This window comes from Nerophis lumbriciformis, linkage group LG15, assembly GCF_033978685.3.
Source record: "Nerophis lumbriciformis linkage group LG15, RoL_Nlum_v2.1, whole genome shotgun sequence".
Classification (NCBI taxonomy): domain Eukaryota; kingdom Metazoa; phylum Chordata; class Actinopteri; order Syngnathiformes; family Syngnathidae; genus Nerophis; species Nerophis lumbriciformis.
In genome coordinates this window covers 27,360,872-27,380,483 of record NC_084562.2, presented here as the reverse complement: position 1 = coordinate 27,380,483, position 19,612 = coordinate 27,360,872, and the positions used below count along the sequence as shown (strand labels likewise).

Here is a 19,612-nt window from a genome sequence, read left to right as displayed (position 1 = left end):
TTCTTCTTCTACGCAAGCAACCGCCAAGGTAAGCACCCGCCCCCATAGAACAGGAAGCGCTTCTTCTTGTACTGTAAGCAACCACCCGCCCCCGGAAGAAGAAGAAGCGCGCGGTGCATGCTGGGATATGTGACGTTTCATTTCCATTTGTGTGTTTATGTAAAGACCCCAAAATGGCTCCTATTAAGTGTGTTGTCTGTCTAATTATAAATAATGCAGACGAGGCGTGTTAACTGAGTTCTCAACGTTTACTCACAGCGTGCTCATAACCACATTCTAACTGCCAGCATACAACAACGCTTCTCAGGGCTACCGCGCATGCTCGTAACTATCGTTGCATGCTGGGTAGTGTAGTTGTTATATTTGCTAGCTCATAACATCACTTTAAGAGACACGCTTACGTGCTTAATTCAATACTCGCCGTCATTCCGGGTGGATTGACAAAAGACCTCCAGCCGCTAGATATTGGTGTCAACAGGGCATTCGAAGCTAGACTGCTAACTGCGTGGGAACAATGGATGACAGAAGGCGAACACACCTTCACTAAGACAGGCAGACAGCGCCAGACGACGCCAACATCTGCCAGTGGATCGTAAATGCCTGGGCAGATATTTCGGTCACAACTGTGGTCCGAGCTTTCCGGAAGGCAGGATTCACAGAACTGCTGGATAACAGTGACACTGACTCCGATGACTTCGACGAGACGGAACCGTCCATTTTGGATCTCACATTTGCCCAACTTTTCACTTCGGACACCGAAGACGAAGGATTTACGAATGAAGAATAACTTCAGAAAGTGAGCGCTATGTTTATTTTGTGTGTTGTGACATTAACGTTCGAGCAACATTATGTTGCTATTGCTCTGCACTATTTTGAATTTTACTATGTTTGTGATTGCACATTTGCGTACATTTTGGGACAGAGTTGTTAGAACGCTGGTTTTTAATATATTATTAAAGTTTGACTGACCTATCTGACTGTTTTTTTGACATTCCCTTTAGCGCAGCGTAGGCGCGGCTTATAGTCCGGGGCGGCTTATTGGTGGACAAAGTTATGAAATATGCCATTCATTGAAGGTGCGGCTAATAATCCGGTGCGCCTTATAGTGCGGAAAATACGGTACTGCATAAAGTCTTTGTTGCCTCAAGGAGGCTAGGGAACAAACACAAAGAAGTGAGCAATAACAGGACAAGGGAAAGCAACGTACCATGAGGCGAGGTGGGTGCATGCACGTGCGGAGTTCAGGAAACGATGACCAGCAAGGTCAAGCTGTAGGTGATGAGCTTTAAGTACTGGCGGGCTAATTGCGAGCAGGTGTGTCACCAGGTCCGCACCTCGCCGAGGATGAATCACTAAAACACAGGTGCAGACAATAGAGAAGGCAGGAACACACTAAAACACAACAAAAAGTTCCATTATAGTTATTATACCATACTTGCCAACCTTGAGACCTCCGATTTCGGGAGGATGGGGGTGGGGGCGTGGTCGGGGGTGGGGCGGGGCGTGGTTGGGGGCGTGGTTAAGAGGGGAGGAGTATATTGACAGCTAGAATTCACCAAGTCAAGTATTTCATACATATATATATATATATATATATATATATATATATATATATATGTATGTGTGGGAAAAAATCACAAGACTATTTCATCTCTACAGGCCTGTTTCATGAGGGGGGGTACCCTCAATCGTCAGGAGATTTTAATGGGAGCATTCGCATACCATGGTTTATATAGGGCACAGAGTGGGTGGGTACAGGCTGGCCTAAGGGCGTGGTGATTGGCTCATGTGTTACCTAGGAGGTGTTTCCGTCTATGGCGGCATGCTGTTACAATTTCGCTGCGCTTGTTGAGGGATGACAGGTCTGGACGGTAAATAATAAACAGTTTCTCTTTCAAGCATAGGTTGCATCTTTTATTACCACTATTGTAAGGTGTGCTGGATGCAAGAATTTGCCATGTTATTGAATATTCAACATTATTGTCTTTGAGGTCCCAAATGTGTTTGCTGAGTTCTGTGGTATTTCGCAGGTTTTTGTTCCTGAAAGAAGCCTTGTGATTGTTCCATCTGGTTTTGAACTCTCCCTCGGTTAATCCTACATATGTGTCGGATGTGTTAATGTCCTTGCGTATTACCTTAGATTGGTAGACAACTGATGTTTGTAAGCACCCCCCGTTGAGAGGGCAATCAGGTTTCTTTCGACAATTACATCCTTTGTTGGTTTTGGAGTCGTTCTGTCTGAGGGCCGACGGCTCATTTGCAATTGTTTTGTTGTGGTTTGAGATGATTTGTCGTATATTGTTCATGCAGCTGTAGCTCAATTTAATGTTGTTCTTGTTGAATACTTTTCTTAGGATGTTGTCTTTGGGAAAGTGTTTGTCAATCAGATTGAGGAATTTGTGTCCAATGTTCGTTGAGACGTTTTTGCTGTATGGGGGGTTGTACCAGATGATGTCGTTCCGTTTTCTGTTCTTTTTTGGCTGGTTTCCTGGCGTGGGTTCATAGGTGAGGGTGAAATTGTATCCGCTTTCATCAAGGGCTTTTTGGTACGGGGGGGTTGCTTGGTCAAATTCAGCTTTGCTAGATGAAAGCATCAATAGCCTTTTATTGATTCCGGTAGGTATTCTTTTCGTGGTGGTGGGTGGGTGGTTGCTGTCATGGTGCACGTATTGGAGTGTTGTGTTGGGTTTCGTGAATGGTTGGTAGCTGTTATTTCTCAGGTTGAAAGTGACGTCAATAATATATATATATATATATATATATATATATATATGTATACATCTTGAAAATATGCAAACAAAACTGTGTTTAGATAATTGATACTTCAAACTTGCATAAATAAATCTTAAGGAATATAACATAATTTGGCTTCTGAGAGTTTCAAAATGTAATGAATAAAATGCCAAAGTTGTTGATAAACAAGCAATTATTTCAATAATTAAATATGGTCATTTTAAATGAATTATTATGATAATTTCAAATCAATTACCGTATTTTCCGCACCATAAGGCGCCCTGGGTTATAAGCCGCGCCTTCAATGAACGGCATATTTTAAAACTTTGTCCACCTATAAGCCGCCCCGTGTTGTAAGCCGCATCTAACTGCGCTAAAGGAATGTCAAAAAAACAGTCAGATAGGTCAGTCAAACTTTAGTAATATATTAAAAACCAGCGTGATGTGGGCGCGCATGGAGTCGTATATCAACATGGACGGAGCTGCGTGAAAAAAGCCACCCGGCCTCTTCGCGTAAACTTCCCTTAACCACTCGCTCATCTTTTCTTCATCCATCCATCCCTTCGAGTTAGTTTTTATGATGACGCCGGCTGGAAAGGTCTCTTTTGGCAAGGTCTTCCTTTTGAATATCACCATGGGTGGAAGTTTCTGGCCATTAGCATGGCAAGCTAGAACCACAGTGAAGGATGACTTCTCATTCCCTGTGGTGCGAATATTCACCGTACGTGCTCCCGTTGTATCCACAGTGCGGTTCACAGGAATATCAAAAGTCAGTGGAACCTCGTCCATGTTGATAATGTTCTCTGGCCGGATCTTTTTTTCAGCTATCTTGTTTTTACAATATGCACGGAAAGTAGCCAGCTTTTCTTGAAAGTCTTTAGGCAGTTGCTGTGAAATAGTAGTCAGTGTGCGGATGGAGAGATTGCGTCTTTTCATGAACCGGAAACCTGTCGCTTAGTAGGAGCCATTTTGTGGTCTTTACAGATGTAAACACACAAAGGAAATGAAACGTAATATCCGCGCGCTTCTTCTTCTTCTTCTACGCGGGCGGGTGGTTGCTTACAGTAGAAGAAGAAGCGCTTCCTGTTCTATGGGGGCGGGTGCTTACCTTGGCGGTTGCTTGCGTAGAAGAAGAAGCGCTTCCTCTTCTACGGGGAAAAAAGATGGCGGCTGTTTACCATAGTTGCGAGACCGAAACTTTATGAAAATGAATCTTAATATTAATCCATATATAAAGCGCACCGGGTTATAAGCCGCACTGTCAGCTTTTGAGTAAATTTGTGGTTTTTAGGTGCGGCTAATAGTGCGGAAAATACGGTGTATATATATATATATATATATATATATATATATATATATATATATATATATACTATTCCCCGGGATGGCGGAGGAAGTAAAACGGCTCTTTTAGTCATTTTCTTTGGTATCCCCGACCAAACCACAAGCATGTAAAGTTTTTCCCATACGAGACAATTGTTGGTGTATTTTGGGGGGAATTTATTTGAAAAACGAACAGTTTGTTACAAAATCAAATCTACCGATCAATTGAAGAAGTAATTTTCGATGAATCGATTGAAGAATGGTTTGGTGGCTTTAGTCCTATTGTTGAACTTTAGTACTATTGTTGAACTTTAGTACTATTGTTGAACTTTAGTCCTATTGTTGAACTTTAGTACTATTGTTGAACTTTAGTCCTATTGTTGAACTTTAGTCCTATTGTTGAACGTTAGTCCTATTGTTGAACTTTAGTCCTATTGTTGAACTTTAGTACTATTGTTGAACTTTAGTCCTATTGTTGAACTTTAGTCCTATTGTTGAACTTTAGTCCTATTGTTGAACTTTAGTACTATTGTTGAACTTTAGTCCTATTGTTGAACTTTAGTCTTATTGTTGAACTTTAGTACTATTGTTGAACTTTAGTCCTATTGTTGAACTTTAGTACTATTGTTGAACTTTAGTCCTATTGTTGAACTTTTATACTTTTGTTGAACTTTAGTCCTATTGTTGAACTTTAGTCCTATTGTTGAACTTTAGTCCTATTGTTGAACTTTAGTACTATTGTTGAACTTTAGTCCTATTGTTGAACTTTAGTTCTATTGCTGAACTTTAATCATATTGTGGAACTTTAGTCTTATTGTTGAACTTCAGTCCTATTGTTGAACTTTAGTCCTATTGTTGAACTTTAGTACTACTGTTGAACTTTAGTCCTATTGTTGAACTTTAGTCCTATTGTTGAACTTTAATCCTATTGTGGAACTTTAGTCTTATTGTTGAACTTTAGTACTATTGTTGAACTTTAGTCCTATTGTTGAACTTTAGTCCTATTGTTGAACTTTAGTACTATTGTTGAACTTTAGTCCTATTGTTGAACTTTAGTCTTATTGTTGAACTTTAGTCCTATTGTTGAACTTTAGTCCTATTGTTGAACTTTAGTACTATTGTTGAACTTTAGTCCTATTGTTGAACTTTAGTCTTATTGTTGAACTTTAGTACTATTGTTGAACTTTAGTCCTATTGTTGAACTTTAGTACTATTGTTGAACTTTAGTCCTATTGTTGAACTTTTATACTTTTGTTGAACTTTAGTCCTATTGTTGAACTTTAGTCCTATTGTTGAACTTTAGTCCTATTGTTGAACTTTAGTACTATTGTTGAACTTTAGTCCTATTGTTGAACTTTAGTTCTATTGCTGAACTTTAATCCTATTGTGGAACTTTAGTCTTATTGTTGAACTTCAGTCCTATTGTTGAACTTTAGTCCTATTGTTGAACTTTAGTCCTATTGTTGAACTTTAGTCCTATTGTTGAACTTTAGTCCTATTGTTGAACTTTAGTCCTATTGTTGAACTTTAGTCCTATTGTTGAACTTTAGTCCTATTGTTGAACTTTAGTACTATTGTTGAACTTTAGTCCTATTGTTGAACTTTAGTCCTATTGTTGAACTTTAGTACTATTGTTGAGCTTTAGTCCTATTGTTGAACTTTAGTCTTATTGTTGAACTTTAGTATTATTGTTGAACTTTAGTCCTATTGTTGAACTTTAGTCCTATTGTTGAACTTTAATCCTATTGTTGAACTTTAGTCCTATTGTTGAACTTTAGTCCTATTGTTGAACTTTAGTCCTATTGTTGAACTTTGGTCTATAATATAATTGCATTGTCTTTTTGTCAGGCTTTTTCCAGTTCTCCCTGGCAATGGCCGGATTACCCAGGACGACCTGGTGGTGGGCGGATACTTCATCCCCAAAGGGGTACGCTTGGCGTGGGTTCAATACTTTGCTGTTTTGTACCGAGCCAAAAGGTTTTTGCAGCTCCAGTTCTCACTCGTTCCCCATCTTTGCCAGACTCAGTTGGCTCTGTGTCACTACTCCACTTCCCTGGAAGAGGAGAACTTTGCCGACGCCTTGGACTTCCGGCCGGATCGCTGGATTCGGAAGGACTCCTCGGATCGCGTGGACAACTTTGGCTCCATTCCCTTCGGCTACGGCATCAGGAGTTGCATCGGCAAGAGGATAGCGGAGCTGGAGATGCACCTGGTCCTGACCCGGGTAAGGACTAAACCCCGCTGTTCCAAAATGTTGCATTCATACTTGATGTGTTTTTGCCCAGCTGGTTCAGAGGTTCCACATCGGCACGCCTGCGCTCTCAGCCGACGTCAAGGCCAAAACGCACGGTCTCCTGTGCCCTGCAGACCCCATCCACCTGCAGTTCACCGACAGGAACAACTAGGGAGGGATCTTCTTCATATTCTGACGTACTGTACTGTTCATCTATGACTAGTTGTTTTTGTGGGAACTCATCCTTCGGTTTTACTGAGGTTTTACTCAGACTTGGTGTAGCAATGAGGACAATACCGGACCAATAAAGTCAAATTGTTGTTTTTATCTAGTTTGCTTTTCCCCCTGATTCAGACCCAGAGCCGTTTACATAATCCATTGGATTATGTCAATCCAGAGGTGTCAAACTCCTCATTTTAAACGCCTGCAAACAATATGTAGCAATAAAGTACTTCATCTTTTCTTACTGAATCTATTCCTTCTTTCAATTTTGACAGGAAAATATACAGTACATGCCAAAAGTTTGGACACACCTCCTAAGTCAATGTCCCATCCATCCATCCATCCATCTTCTTCCGCTTATCCGAGGTCGGGTCGCGGGGGCAGCAGCTTAAGCAGGGAAGCCCAGACTTCCCTCTCCCCAGCCACTTCGTCCAGCTCCTCCCGGGGGATCCCGAGGCGTTCCCAGGCCAGCCGGTAGACATAGTCTTCCCAGCGTGTCCTGGGTCTTCCCCGTGGCCTCCTACCGGTCGGACGTGCCCGAAACACCTTCCTAGGGAGGCGTTCGGGTGGCATCCTGACCAGATGCCCGAACCACCTCATCTGGATCCTCTCCATGTGGAGGAGCAGCGGCTTTACTTTGAGCTCCCCCCGAATGACAGAGCTTCTCACCCTATCTCTAAGGGAGAGCCCCGCCACTCGGCGGAGGAAACTCATTTCGGCCGCTTGTACCCGTGATCTTGTCCTTTCGGTCATGACCCAAAGCTCATGACCATAGGTGAGGATGGGAACGTAGATCGACCGGTAAATCGAGAGCTTTGCCTTCCGGCTCAGCTCCTTCTTCACCACAACGGATCGATACAGCGTCCGCATTACTGAAGACGCCGCACCGATCCGCCTGTCGATCTCACCATCCACTCTTCCCTCACTCGTGAACAAGACTCCAAGGTACTTGAACTCCTCCACTTGGGGCAAGATCTCCTCCCCAACCCGGAGATGGCACTCCACCCTTTTCCGGGAGAGAACCATGGACTCGGACTTGGAGGTGCTGATTCCCATCCCAGTCGCTTCACACTCGGCTGCGAACCGATCCAGTGAGAGCTGAAGATCTTGGCCGGAGGAAGCCATCAGGACCACATCATCTGCAAATAGCAGGGACCTAATCCTTCAATACCGTGTATGGTGGGGATGGTGCTCTGCTGACTTCGACTGCGGATGTTGTTGATCGGTGGAGAGAATACTTATAAGACCTCCTCAATCCCACCAACACGTCTTCCTATGAGGAAGCAGTGCCTGGGGAATCTGTGGTGGGCTCTCCTATTTCTGGGGCTGAGGTTGCCGAGGTAGTTAAAAAGCTCCTCGGTGGCAAGGCCCCGGGGGTGGATGAGATCCGCCCGGAGTTCCTTAAGGCTCTGGATGTTGTGGGGCTGTCTTGGTTGACAAGACTCTGCAACATCGCGTGGACATCGGGGGCGGTACCTCTGGATTGGCAGACCGGGGTGGTGGTTCCTCTCTTTAAGAAGGGGAACCGGAGGGTGTGTTCCAACTATCGTGGGATCACACTCCTCAGCCTTCCCGGTAAGGTCTATTCAGGTGTACTGGAGAGGAGGCTACGCCGGATAGTCGAACCTCGGATTCAGGAGGAACAGTGTGGTTTTCGTCCTGGTCGTGGAACTGTGGACCAGCTCTATACTCTCGGCAGGGTTCTTGAGGGTGCATGGGAGTTTGCCCAACCAGTCTACATGTGCTTTGTGGACTTGGAGAAGGCATTCGACCGTGTACCCCGGGAAGTCCTGTGGGGAGTGCTCAGAGAGTATGGGGTAACGGACTGTCTTATTGTGGCGGTTCGCTCCCTGTATGATCAGTGTCAGAGCTTGGTCCGCATTGCCGGCAGTAAGTCGGACACGTTTCCTAAGTCAATGTGTTTTCTTTATTTCCATGACTATTTACCTTGTAGATTGTCACATCAAAACTATGAATGAACACGTGGAGTTATGTACTTAACAAAAAAAAGGTGAAATAACTGAAAGCATGTTTTATATTCTCGTTTCTTCAAAATAGCCACCCTTTGCTCTGATTACTGATTTGCACACTCTTGGCATTCTCTCCATGAGCTTCAAGAGGTAGTCACTGTTAGAATAATTGTTTCTAAATTATCACAAAAACTTTGTATTACATTGTGTTCCTGACAAGAAGACAAAAAGGCTGTCTTTGAGGCCTACCAAGAGTAAGGCTCGTAAAACTCCACCGTGTTTGGGGGGGCGGGGGGGGGGGGGGGGCAAGATGGTGTTCCTGTGTTCTTTCATGTATGGTAATCAACAGAAGGATGTTGTTCTGGCCCAAGGACTTCAGAGCGGAGAGATGACAGGATCTGCCCAATTTCCAGACGAACTCTTTTTGAAATATTTTATGGAACTCTTTTTCAATCAATCAATCAATCAATGTTTATTTATATAGCCCTAAATCACAAGTGTCTCAAAGGGCTGCAAAAGCCACAACGACATCCTCGGTACAAAGCCCACATAAGGGCAAGGAAAAACTCACCCCAGTGGGACGTCGATGTGAATGACTATGAGAAACCTTGGAGAGGACCGCATATGTGGGTAACCCCCCCCCCCCTCTAGGGGAGACCGAAAGCAATGGATGTCGAGTGGGTCTGACATAATATTGTGAGAGTCCAGTCCATAGTGGATCCAACATAATAGTAAGAGTCCAGTCCATAGTGGATCCAACATAATAGTAAGAGTCCAGACCATAGTGGGGCCAGCAGGACACCATCCCGAGCGGAGACGGGTCAGCAGCGCAGAGATGTTCCCAGCCGATGCACAGGCGAGTGGTCCATCCCGGGTCCCGACTCTGGACAGCCAGCACTTCATCCATGGCCACCGGACCTGTGCCCCTCCGCCCCTCCACAAGGAATAGGGGAGCAGAGGAGAGAAGAAAAGAAACGGCAGATCAACTGGTCTAACAGGGGGGCTATTTAAAAGCTAGAGTATACAAATGAGTTTTAAGATGGGACTTAAATGCTCTTACTCTTTTTGAACTATTTTACAAACCTTTGTCCTTTGGAAGTAATGGTGGCCATGTGGTCGGGGAGGGTCCAAAATAAAAGAAGGATACATGCAATCTTTTGGCAGAGCGTGCTGAGATACTGTACAAGGGTACAGTGTGTCCAGGCGTGTCTCCTCAATTGAGTCCAAATTCAATTATGTCTGTGTTTAATTCTTTGCCTCTTGTCTTGTTTAATAGATATCATCAGTGTTTGAACCTGACAGTCACCTGAACTGGTTTTCACTTCACAGGTGTGCTTGAAGCGCATGGAGAGAATGCCAAGAGTGTGCAAAGAAGCACGCTGAAATTTTGTATATTTTATGCTCTTTTTGTCGAATCCCTGTTTTTATGGCAAGTACACAAAACATACAATATTTTGTCCCAAGAAAATTCCAAAGTGTGATATTTGTTATGAAGTAATTGGAGCCTTGAATAGGTCAAAAAATGATTTTGATGCATTATTATGAGCAATGACAGTTTTAAAAAAAAAACCACTAAATGTATTGGCAATCCAAAAAGGTTCCACTCATAAAAGTGTTAAAAAGAAGTCATTTTTTTTTCTTTTTTTTACTTTTAACACTTAAGTCTCTCAATCAACTTCAGATCTATACATCGATAATAACCTTTTTTTTTTTTTTACATGTTTAATTTTTTTGTTTTATTGTTCTATGCCCATGAATCGATTTAAGTGGACCCCGACTTAAACAAGTTGAAAAAGTTATTGGGGTGTTACCATTTAGTGGTCAATTGTACGGAATATGTACTGTACTGTGCAATCTACTAATAAAAGTCTCAATCAATCAATCAAAAACCCTGTTTTTATGGCAAGTACACAAAATATACAATATTTTTCCCCAAAAAAATATTGAAAGTGTAATATTTGATGTGAAGTAATTGGAGCCTTGAATAGGTCAACAATTGATTGTGATGCATTATTATGAGCAATGACAGTTTAAAAAAAATCCCACTAAATGTATTGGAAATCCAAAAGGGTCCCACTCATAAAAGTGTTAAAAAGAAGTCATCCTTTTTTCTTTTTTTTTACTTTTAGCACTTAAGTCTCTCGATCAACTTCAGATCTATACATCGATTATATGTTTGTTTTTTTCATGTTTTATTTTTGTTTGATTGTTCTATGCCCTTTTTGTCAAAGAAAACTTTTTCTTTTTTTTATGGCAATATTTTCCTCCAAAAAATATTCAAAGTGGTATATTTGATGTGAAGTAATTGAAACCTTGAATAGGTCAAAAATTGATTGTGATGCATTATGATGAGCAATTACAGTTTTAAAAAAATCCCACTAAATTTATCGGCAATCCAAAAAGGTCCCACTCATAAAAGTGTTAAAAAGAAGTCATCCTTTTTTCTTTTTTTTTTTAACTTTTAAAACTTAAGTATCTCGATCAACTTCAAATCTATACATTCATAATAAGTTTTTTTTTTTTTTCATGTTTTACTTTTTTTTGTGTGATTGTTCTATGCCAGTGGTTCTTAAAGGCCTAATGCGATTTTCTTATTTAAACGGAAATAACTTGTTTTATGAAAAAAAAATACTAAATACATTTTAGAACAAAAAACATAATTAAAGGTGTCAGCTTCCCCCATTCATCCCCCCAAAAAAACAAAAAAAAACAAAAAAAACATTTATTATGTTATTTGGTACCAAAATCCATAAATATGTGTTTTTATTTTCTCACTAATATACTCTGGCTAGTTTATTTTATGGATTATTTAATTGACTTTATATTTAGATGGAAAACAAATAATAATAATAATAATAATAATAATAATAATAATAATAATAATAATAATAATAATAATAATAATAAAACAAAAGGATTGTTTTTTATTTTGGCACGGAAATAACTAGTTTTTGGAAAAAAAAAATACTAAATCGTTTTCAGAATTTTTTTTTAGTAAAAGCATACCGGTAAGTTGCCAGCTGCCCCCATTTATAAAATAAAATAAAAATAATTAAATTATCTTTTTGTCATATGGTTAAAAACAAATCCATAAAGATGTGTTCTTTATGATTTATTAAAATCATGTGGCTAAATTATTTCCCATTTTAATAATTACTTAATAGAATTTTTATTTAGATTTTTTATTTAGCAGACATTTTAAATAAAGATAAGAAATAATAATAAATGAATTAATAAAATATTTTTTCATTTTTTATTTTGGCCTGGAAATAACTTGTTTTATGAAAAAAAATACTACATCGTTCTTTTTTTTTTTTTAGAAAAAAAAAAAAAAAAAAAAAAAACCCCGAAAGGGACAAGCGGTAGAAAATGGATGGATGGATGGGGATGGGTGCCAGATGCCCCCATTTATCAAATTAAATTGAAAAATAAATATTTAAATTATATTTTTATCATTTGGTACCAAAATCCATAAAGAAGTGTTCTTATTTTCTTAGTAAAATCCTCTGGCTAATTTATTTCCCATTCTAGATTATTTCATTGTCTTTATATTTAGATGGAAAACAAATAATAATAATAATAATTAATAATAATAATAATAATAATAAAATAATAATAATAATAAAACAGGAAGATTTTTTATTTTTATTTTGGCACCGAAATAACTCGTTTTTGGAAAAAAATGCTAAATCAATTTCAGAATTTTTTTTAGTAAAGGCAGAATTTATCATTATTTATAAGTTGCCAGCCGCCTCCATTTATAAGATAAAATAAAAATGACTGAATTATCTTTTTGTCATATGGTTAACAAAAATCCATAAAGATGCGATCTTTATGTTTTATTAAAATCATGTGGGATTTTCCATTTTAATAATTATTTAATAGAATTTTTATGTAGATTGCAGAGATTTTAAATAAAGATAATAAATAAATAATAATAAGTGAATTAATAAAATATATATTTTATTCTTATTTTGGCACGGAAATAACTTGTTTTATGAAAAAAAAATACTAATTCTTTTTTTTTTTTTAGAAAAAAAAACTCATTAAAGAAAAACCCCGAAAGGGACAAGCGGTAGAAAATGGATGGATGGATGGGGATGGGTGTCAGATACCCCCATTTATCAAATTAAATTAAAAAAAGAAATATTTAAATTATATTTTTGCCATTTGGTACCAAAATCCATCAAGATGTGTTTTTATTTTCTTACTAAAATCCTCTGGCTAATTTATTTCCCATTCTAGATTATTTCATTGTCTTTATATTTAGATGGAAAACAAATAATAATAATAATAATTAATAATAATAATAATAATAATAATAATCATCATCATAATAATAATAATACAAATAATAATAATAATAATAATAAAACAGGAAGATTTTTTTTATTTATTTTGGCACAGGAATAACTCGTTTTTGGAAAAAAATGCTAAATCATTTTCAGAATTTTTTTTAGTAAATGCATCAGTTGTCAGCCGCCCCCATTTATAAAATAAAATAAAAATAATTTAATTATCTTTTTGTCATATGGTTAAAAAACATCCATAAAGATCGTTCTTTATGTTTTATTAAAATCATGTGGCTAAATTATTTCCCATTTTAATAATTATTTAATTGAATTTTTATTTAGAATGCAGATATTTTAAATAAAGATAAGAAATAATAATAAATTAATTAATAAAATATTTGTATTTTTTTTTTTTTTTTTTTTTGGCACGGAAATTAAAAATTAAATTAAAAAATAAATATTTAAATTATATTTTCGTCATTTGGTACCAAAATCCATCAAGATGTGTTCTTATTTTCTTACTAAAATCCTCTGGCTAATTTATTTCCCATTCTAGATTATTTCATTGACTATATATTTAGATGGAAAACAAATAATAATAATAATAATAATTAATAATAATAATAATAATAATAATAATAATAATAATAATAATACAAAAATAAAAATAAAACAGGAAGATTTTTTATTTATATTTTGGCACCGAAATAACTCGTTTTTGGGAAAAAATGCTCAATCATTTTCAAATTTTTTTTTAGTAAAGGCAGAAGTTGCGACGAACTCTTTTGTTTTACTTTTTTTTTTTATTGTTCTATGCCAGTGGTTCTTAAAGGCCTAATGCGATTTTCTTATTTAAACGGGGATAGCAGCTCCATTCTATGTGTCATACTTGATCATTTCGGGAATGACTAAAACAGTAAATAAACACAAGACATATATATACTCTATTAGCCACAACACAAGCAGGCTTATATTTAATATGCCACAAATTAATCCCGCATAACAAACACCGTCCATATAACCCGCCAATACAACTCAAACACCTGCACAACACACTCAATCCCACAGCCCAAAGTACCGTTCACCTCCCCAAAGTTCATACAGCACATATATTTCCCCAAAGTCCCCAAAGTTACGTACGTGACATGCACATAGCGGCATGCACGTACAAATGTTTGGAAGCCGCAGCTGCATGCGTACTCACGGTACCGCGTCTGCGTACCCAACTCAAAGTCCTCCTGGTAAGAGTCTCTGTTGTCCCAGTTCTCCACAGGCCAATGGTAAAGATTGACTGTCATCTTCCGGGAATGTAAACAATGAAACACCGGCTGTGTTTGTGTTGCTGCAGCCGCCCGCAATACACCGCTTCCCTCCTACAGCTTTCTTCTTTGCTGTCTCCATTGTTCATTGAACAAATTGCAAAAGATTCACCAACACAGATGTCCAGAATACTGTGGAATTTTGCGATGAAAACAGACGACTTAATAGCTGGCCACCATGATGTCCCAAAATGTCCTCCACAATCCGTGACGTCACGCGCCGACGTCATCATACCGAGACGTTTTCAGCAGGATATTTCGCGGGAAATTTACAATTGCACTTTAGTAAGCTAGCCCGGCCGTATTGGCATGTGTTGCAATGTTAAGATTTCATCATTGATATATAAACTATCAGACTGCGTGGTCGGTAGTAGTGGCTTTCAGTAGGCCTTTAACCTTGTTGGAGGTACTGAACCCCACCAGTTTAATTTGCGCATTCACTGAACCCTTCTTTAGTAAAAAATAAAATGTTTTCTTTTTTCAAATTCAAGACAAAGTTATATGTTTTTGGTAACACTTTAGTATAGGGAACATATTCAAAGTAACAAAGACTTAATTTAGAGTTATTTGGTTAGGGTTAGGGTTAGGGTTAGGGTTAGGGTTATGATAAGGCCATGCCGAATAAGGCATGGGGGTAGGGTTAGGGTTAGGGTTGGGGTTAAGGTTAGGATTATGGTTAGAAGGTTAGGGTTAGGGTTAGGTTTGGGGTTAGGGTTAGGGTTAGAGGGTTAGGGTTAGGGTCAGGGTCGGGGGGTTAGGGTTAGGGTTAGGGTTATGATAAGGCCATGCCGAATAAAGCATGGGGTTAGGGTTAGGGTTAGGGTTGGGGTTAGGGTTAGGATTTTGGTTAGAAGGTTAGGGTTAGGTTTGGGGTTAGGGTTAGGGTTAGGGTTAGAGGGTTAGGGTTGGGGTTAGGGTTAGGATTAGGGTTAGGTTAAGGATTAGGGTTAGGGTTAGGGTTATGATAAGGCCATGCCGAATAAGGCATGGGGTAGGGTTAGGGTTAGAGTTGGGGTTAGGGTTAGGATTATGGTTAGAAGGTTAGGGTTAGGGTTTGGTTTGGGGTTAGGGTTAGGGTTAGGGTTAGGGTTAGAGGGTTAGGGTTAGGGTTAGGGTTAGGGTCAGGGGGTTAGGGTTAAGGTTAGGGTTAGAAGGTTAAGGTTAGGGTTAGGTTTGGGGTTAGGGTTAGGGTTAGAGGGTTAAGGGTTAGGGTTAGGGTTAGGGTCAGGGGGTTAGGGTTAGGGTTAGGGTTAGGATTATGGTTAGAAGGTTAGGGTTAGGGTTAGGTTTGGGGCTAGGGTTAGGGTTAGGGTTAGGGTTAGGGTCAGGGTGTTAGGGTTAGGGTTAGGGTTCGGGTTATGATAAGGCCATGCCGAATAAGGCATGGGGGCAGGGTTAGGGTTAGGGTTGGGGTTAGGGTTAAGATTATGGTTAAAAGGTTAGGGTTAGGTTTGGGGTTAGGGTTAGGGTTAGGGTTAGGGTTAGAGGGTTAGGGTTAGGGTTAGGGTCAGGGGGTTAGGGTTAGGGTTAGGGTTAGGTTTGGGGTTAGGGTTAGGGTTAGAGGGTTAGGGTTAGGGTTAGGGTTAGGGTTAGGGTTAGGGTCAGGGGGTTAGGGTTAGGGTTAGGGTTAGGGTTAGGGTTAGGGTTATGATAAGGCCATGCCGAATAAGGCATGGGTGTAGGGTTATGGTTAGGGTTAGGGTTAGGGTTAGGGTTAGGGTTAGGGTTAGGGTTAGGGTTAGGGTTAAGGTTCTGATAAGGCCATGCCGAATAAGGCATGGGTGTAGGGTTAGGGTTAGGGTTGGGGTTAGGGTTAGGATTATGGTTAGAAGGTTAGGGTTAGGTTTGGGGTTAGGGTTAGGGTTAGAGGGTTAGGGTTATGTTTTATTAAAATCATGTGGCTAAATTATTTCCCATTTTAATAATTACTTAATAGAATTTTTATTTAGATTTTTTATTTAGCAGACATTTTAAATAAAGATAAGAAATAATAATAAATGAATTAATAAGATATTTTTTCATTTTTTATTTTGGCCTGGAAATAACTTGTTTTATGAAAAAAAATACTACATCGTTCTTTTTTTTTTTTTTAGAAAAGAAAAATCATTAAAAACAAACCCCCGAAAGGGACAAGCGGTAGAAAATGGATGGATGGATGGGGATGGGTGCCAGATGCCCCCATTTATCAAATTTAATTAAAAAAGAAATATTTAAATTATATATTTGCCATTTGGTACCAAAATCCATCAAAATGTGTTCTTATTTTCTTAGTAAAATCCTCTGGCTAATTTATTTCCCATTCTAGATTATTTCATTGTCTTTATATTTAGATGGAAAACAAATAATAATAATAATAATTAATAATAATAATAATAATAATAATACAAATAATAATAATAATAATAATAATAAAACAGTAAGATTTTTTATTTTTATTTTGGCACCGAAATAACTCGTTTTTGGAAAAAAATGCTAAATCATTTTCAGAATTTTTTTTAGTAAATGCATAAGTTGTCAGCCGCCCCCATTTATAAAATAAAATAAAAAATAATTTAATTATATTTTTGTCATATGGTTAAAAAACATCCATAAAGATCGTTCTTTATGTTTTATTAAAATCATGTGGCTAAATTATTTCCCATTTTAATAATTATTTAATTGAATTTTTATTTAGAATGCAGATATTTTAAATAAAGATAAGAAATAATAATAAATGAATTAATAAAATATTTGTATTTTTTTTTTTATTTTGGCACGGAAATTAAAAATTAAATTAAAAAATAAATATTTAAATTATATTTTTGTCATTTGGTACCAAAATCCATCAAGATGTGTTCTTATTTTCTTACAAAAATCCTCTGGCTAATTTATTTCCCATTCTAGATTATTTCATTGACTTTATATTTAGATGGAAAACAAATAATAATAATATTAATAATAATAATAATAATAATAATAATAATAATAATAATAATAATAATAATAATAATAAAACAGGAAGATTTTTTATTTATTTTGGCACCAAAATAACTAGTTTTTGGAAAAAAATGCTAAATCATTTTCAGAATTTTTTTTAGTAAAGGCAGAAGTTGCCAGCCGCCCCCATTTATAAAATAAAATAAAAATGATTTAATTATCTTTTTGTCATATGGTTAACAAAAATCCATAAAGATGCGATCTTTATGTTTTATTAAAATCATGTGGGTAAATGATTTTCCATTTTAATAATTATTTAATAGATTTTTTTATGTAGATTGCAGACATTTTAAATAAAAATAAGGAATAATAATACGTGAATTAATAAAATATATATTTTATTCTTATTTTGGCACGGAAATAACTTGTTTTATGAAAAAAAAATACTAAATCGTTTTTTTTTGTTTTTTTTAGAAAAAAAAATCATTAAAGAAAAACCCCGAAAGGGACAAGCGGTAGAAAATGGATGGATGGATGGGGATGGGTGTCAGATACCCCCATTTATCAAATTAAATTAAAAAAGAAATATTCAAATTATATTTTTGCCATTTGGTACCAAAATCCATCAAGATGTGTTCTTATTTTCTTAGTAAAATCCTTTGGCTAATTTATTTCCCATTCTAGATTATTTCATTGTCTTTATATTTAGATGGAAAACAAATAATAATAATAATAATTAATAATAATAATAATAATAATAATAATAATACTAATACTAATAATAATAATAATAATAATAATAATAAAACAGGAAGATTTTTTATTTTTTATTTTGGCACAGGAATAACTCGTTTTTGGAAAAAAAATGCTAAATCATTTTCAGAATTTTTTTTAGTAAATGCATAAGTTGTCAGCCGCCCCCATTTATAAAATAAAATAAAAAATAATTTAATTATCTTTTTGTCATATGGTTAATAAACATCCATAAAAATCGTTCTTTATGTTTTATTAAAATCATGTGGCTAAATTATTTCCCATTTTAATAATTATTTAATATAATTTTTATTTAGAATCCAGATATTTTAAATAAAGATAAGAAATAATAATAAATGAATTAATAAAATATTTGTATTTTTTTTTAAAATTTTGGCACGGAAATTAAAAATTAAATTAAAAAATAAATATTTAAATTATATTTTTGTCATTTGGTACCAAAATCCATCAAGATGTGTTCTTATTTTCTTACTAAAATCCTCTGGCTAATTTATTTCCCATTCTAGATTATTTCATTGTCTTTATATTTAGATGGAAAACAAATAATAATAATAATAATTAATAATAATAATAATAATAATAATAATAATAAAACAGGAAGATTGAATTTTTTTATTTTGGCACCGAAATAACTCGTTTTTGGAAGAAAGAAAAACTAAATCATTTTCAGATTTTTTTTTTGTAAAGGCATAAATTGTCAGCCGCCTCCTTTTATAGAATAAAATAAAAATAATTAAATCATCTTTTTGTCATATGGTAAAAAAAAATCCATAAAGATGCGTTCTTATGTTTTAATAAAATCACGTGGATAAATTATTTCTCATTTTAATAATTATTTAATTTAATTTTTATTTAGAATGCAGATATTTTAAATAAAGATAAGAAATAATAAGAAATGAATTAATAAAATATATATATTTTTTTTGGCACGGAAATTAAAAATTAAATTAAAAAATAAATATTTAAATTATATTTTTATCATTTGGTACCAAAATCCATCAAGATGTGTTCTTATTTTCTTACTAAAATCCTCTGGCTAATTTATTTCCCATTCTAGATTATTTCATTGACTTTATATTTAGATGGAAAACAAATAATAATAATAATAATAATAATAATAATAATAAAACAGGAAGATTGAATTGTTTTATTTTGGCACCGAAATAACTCGTTTTTGGAAGAAAGAAAAACTAAATCATTTTCAGAATTTTTTTTTGTAAAGGCATAAATTGTCAGCCGCCTCCTTTTATAAAATAAAATAAAAATAATTATGTAACCGAGGGTTTATATATGTCGCCTATACGGTATGAAACTACAAAATAATAAACACGGAATCTCCAGTTTACACGAGGACCACTTTATTTACCTTCTTTTCAAAACCTTCGCTCCGCCACCACAACGTGACCTCACTTCCGCTCTCTGCGCCTTCAAAATAAGAGCTCAAGGCATATACTGTATGACAGCGTATAACAGGAACTTAACATCACCAAGAGGAAAGCCCATAAAAATAGGTTACAATTAAATCATCTTTTTGTCATATGGTAAAAAAAAAATCCGTAAAGATGCATTCTTATGTTTTGATAAAATCACGTGGCTAAAGTATTTCCCATTTTAAAATATTTATTCATTGACTTTATATTTAGATGGAAGACAAACAAATGATTTACACAACAAAAAAATGTAGCACTAAAAATGTGTTCGAAAGAAAGGTTAATCATTTCTTTTTAAGTCCTTTTGAAACTTTGCTTCCAACGCTGTCGTGTCCCACAGTGATGACACGCACACACACACACACGTCACGCTGCTTTTTTTTTTAACGTTAGTCTCGCG

At 36.2% G+C, this 19,612-nt stretch overlaps 1 protein-coding gene across 1 annotated transcript in view; it reads left to right on the top strand.

Annotated features, from left to right (window-relative positions):
- Nucleotides 1-6,829, top strand: part of cyp27c1 (cytochrome P450, family 27, subfamily C, polypeptide 1) — a 78,856-nt gene extending 72,027 nt beyond the window's left edge. Inside the window, exons 7-9 of the mRNA XM_061974689.2 lie at nucleotides 5,905-5,983; nucleotides 6,077-6,280; nucleotides 6,342-6,829. Of these exons, the coding sequence (XP_061830673.2) occupies nucleotides 5,905-5,983; nucleotides 6,077-6,280; nucleotides 6,342-6,461 (403 nt within the window). The 3' untranslated portion in view covers nucleotides 6,462-6,829. The remainder of the gene's footprint in view (nucleotides 1-5,904; nucleotides 5,984-6,076; nucleotides 6,281-6,341) is intronic.
- The last annotated feature ends 12,783 nt before the right edge of the window (nucleotides 6,830-19,612 follow it).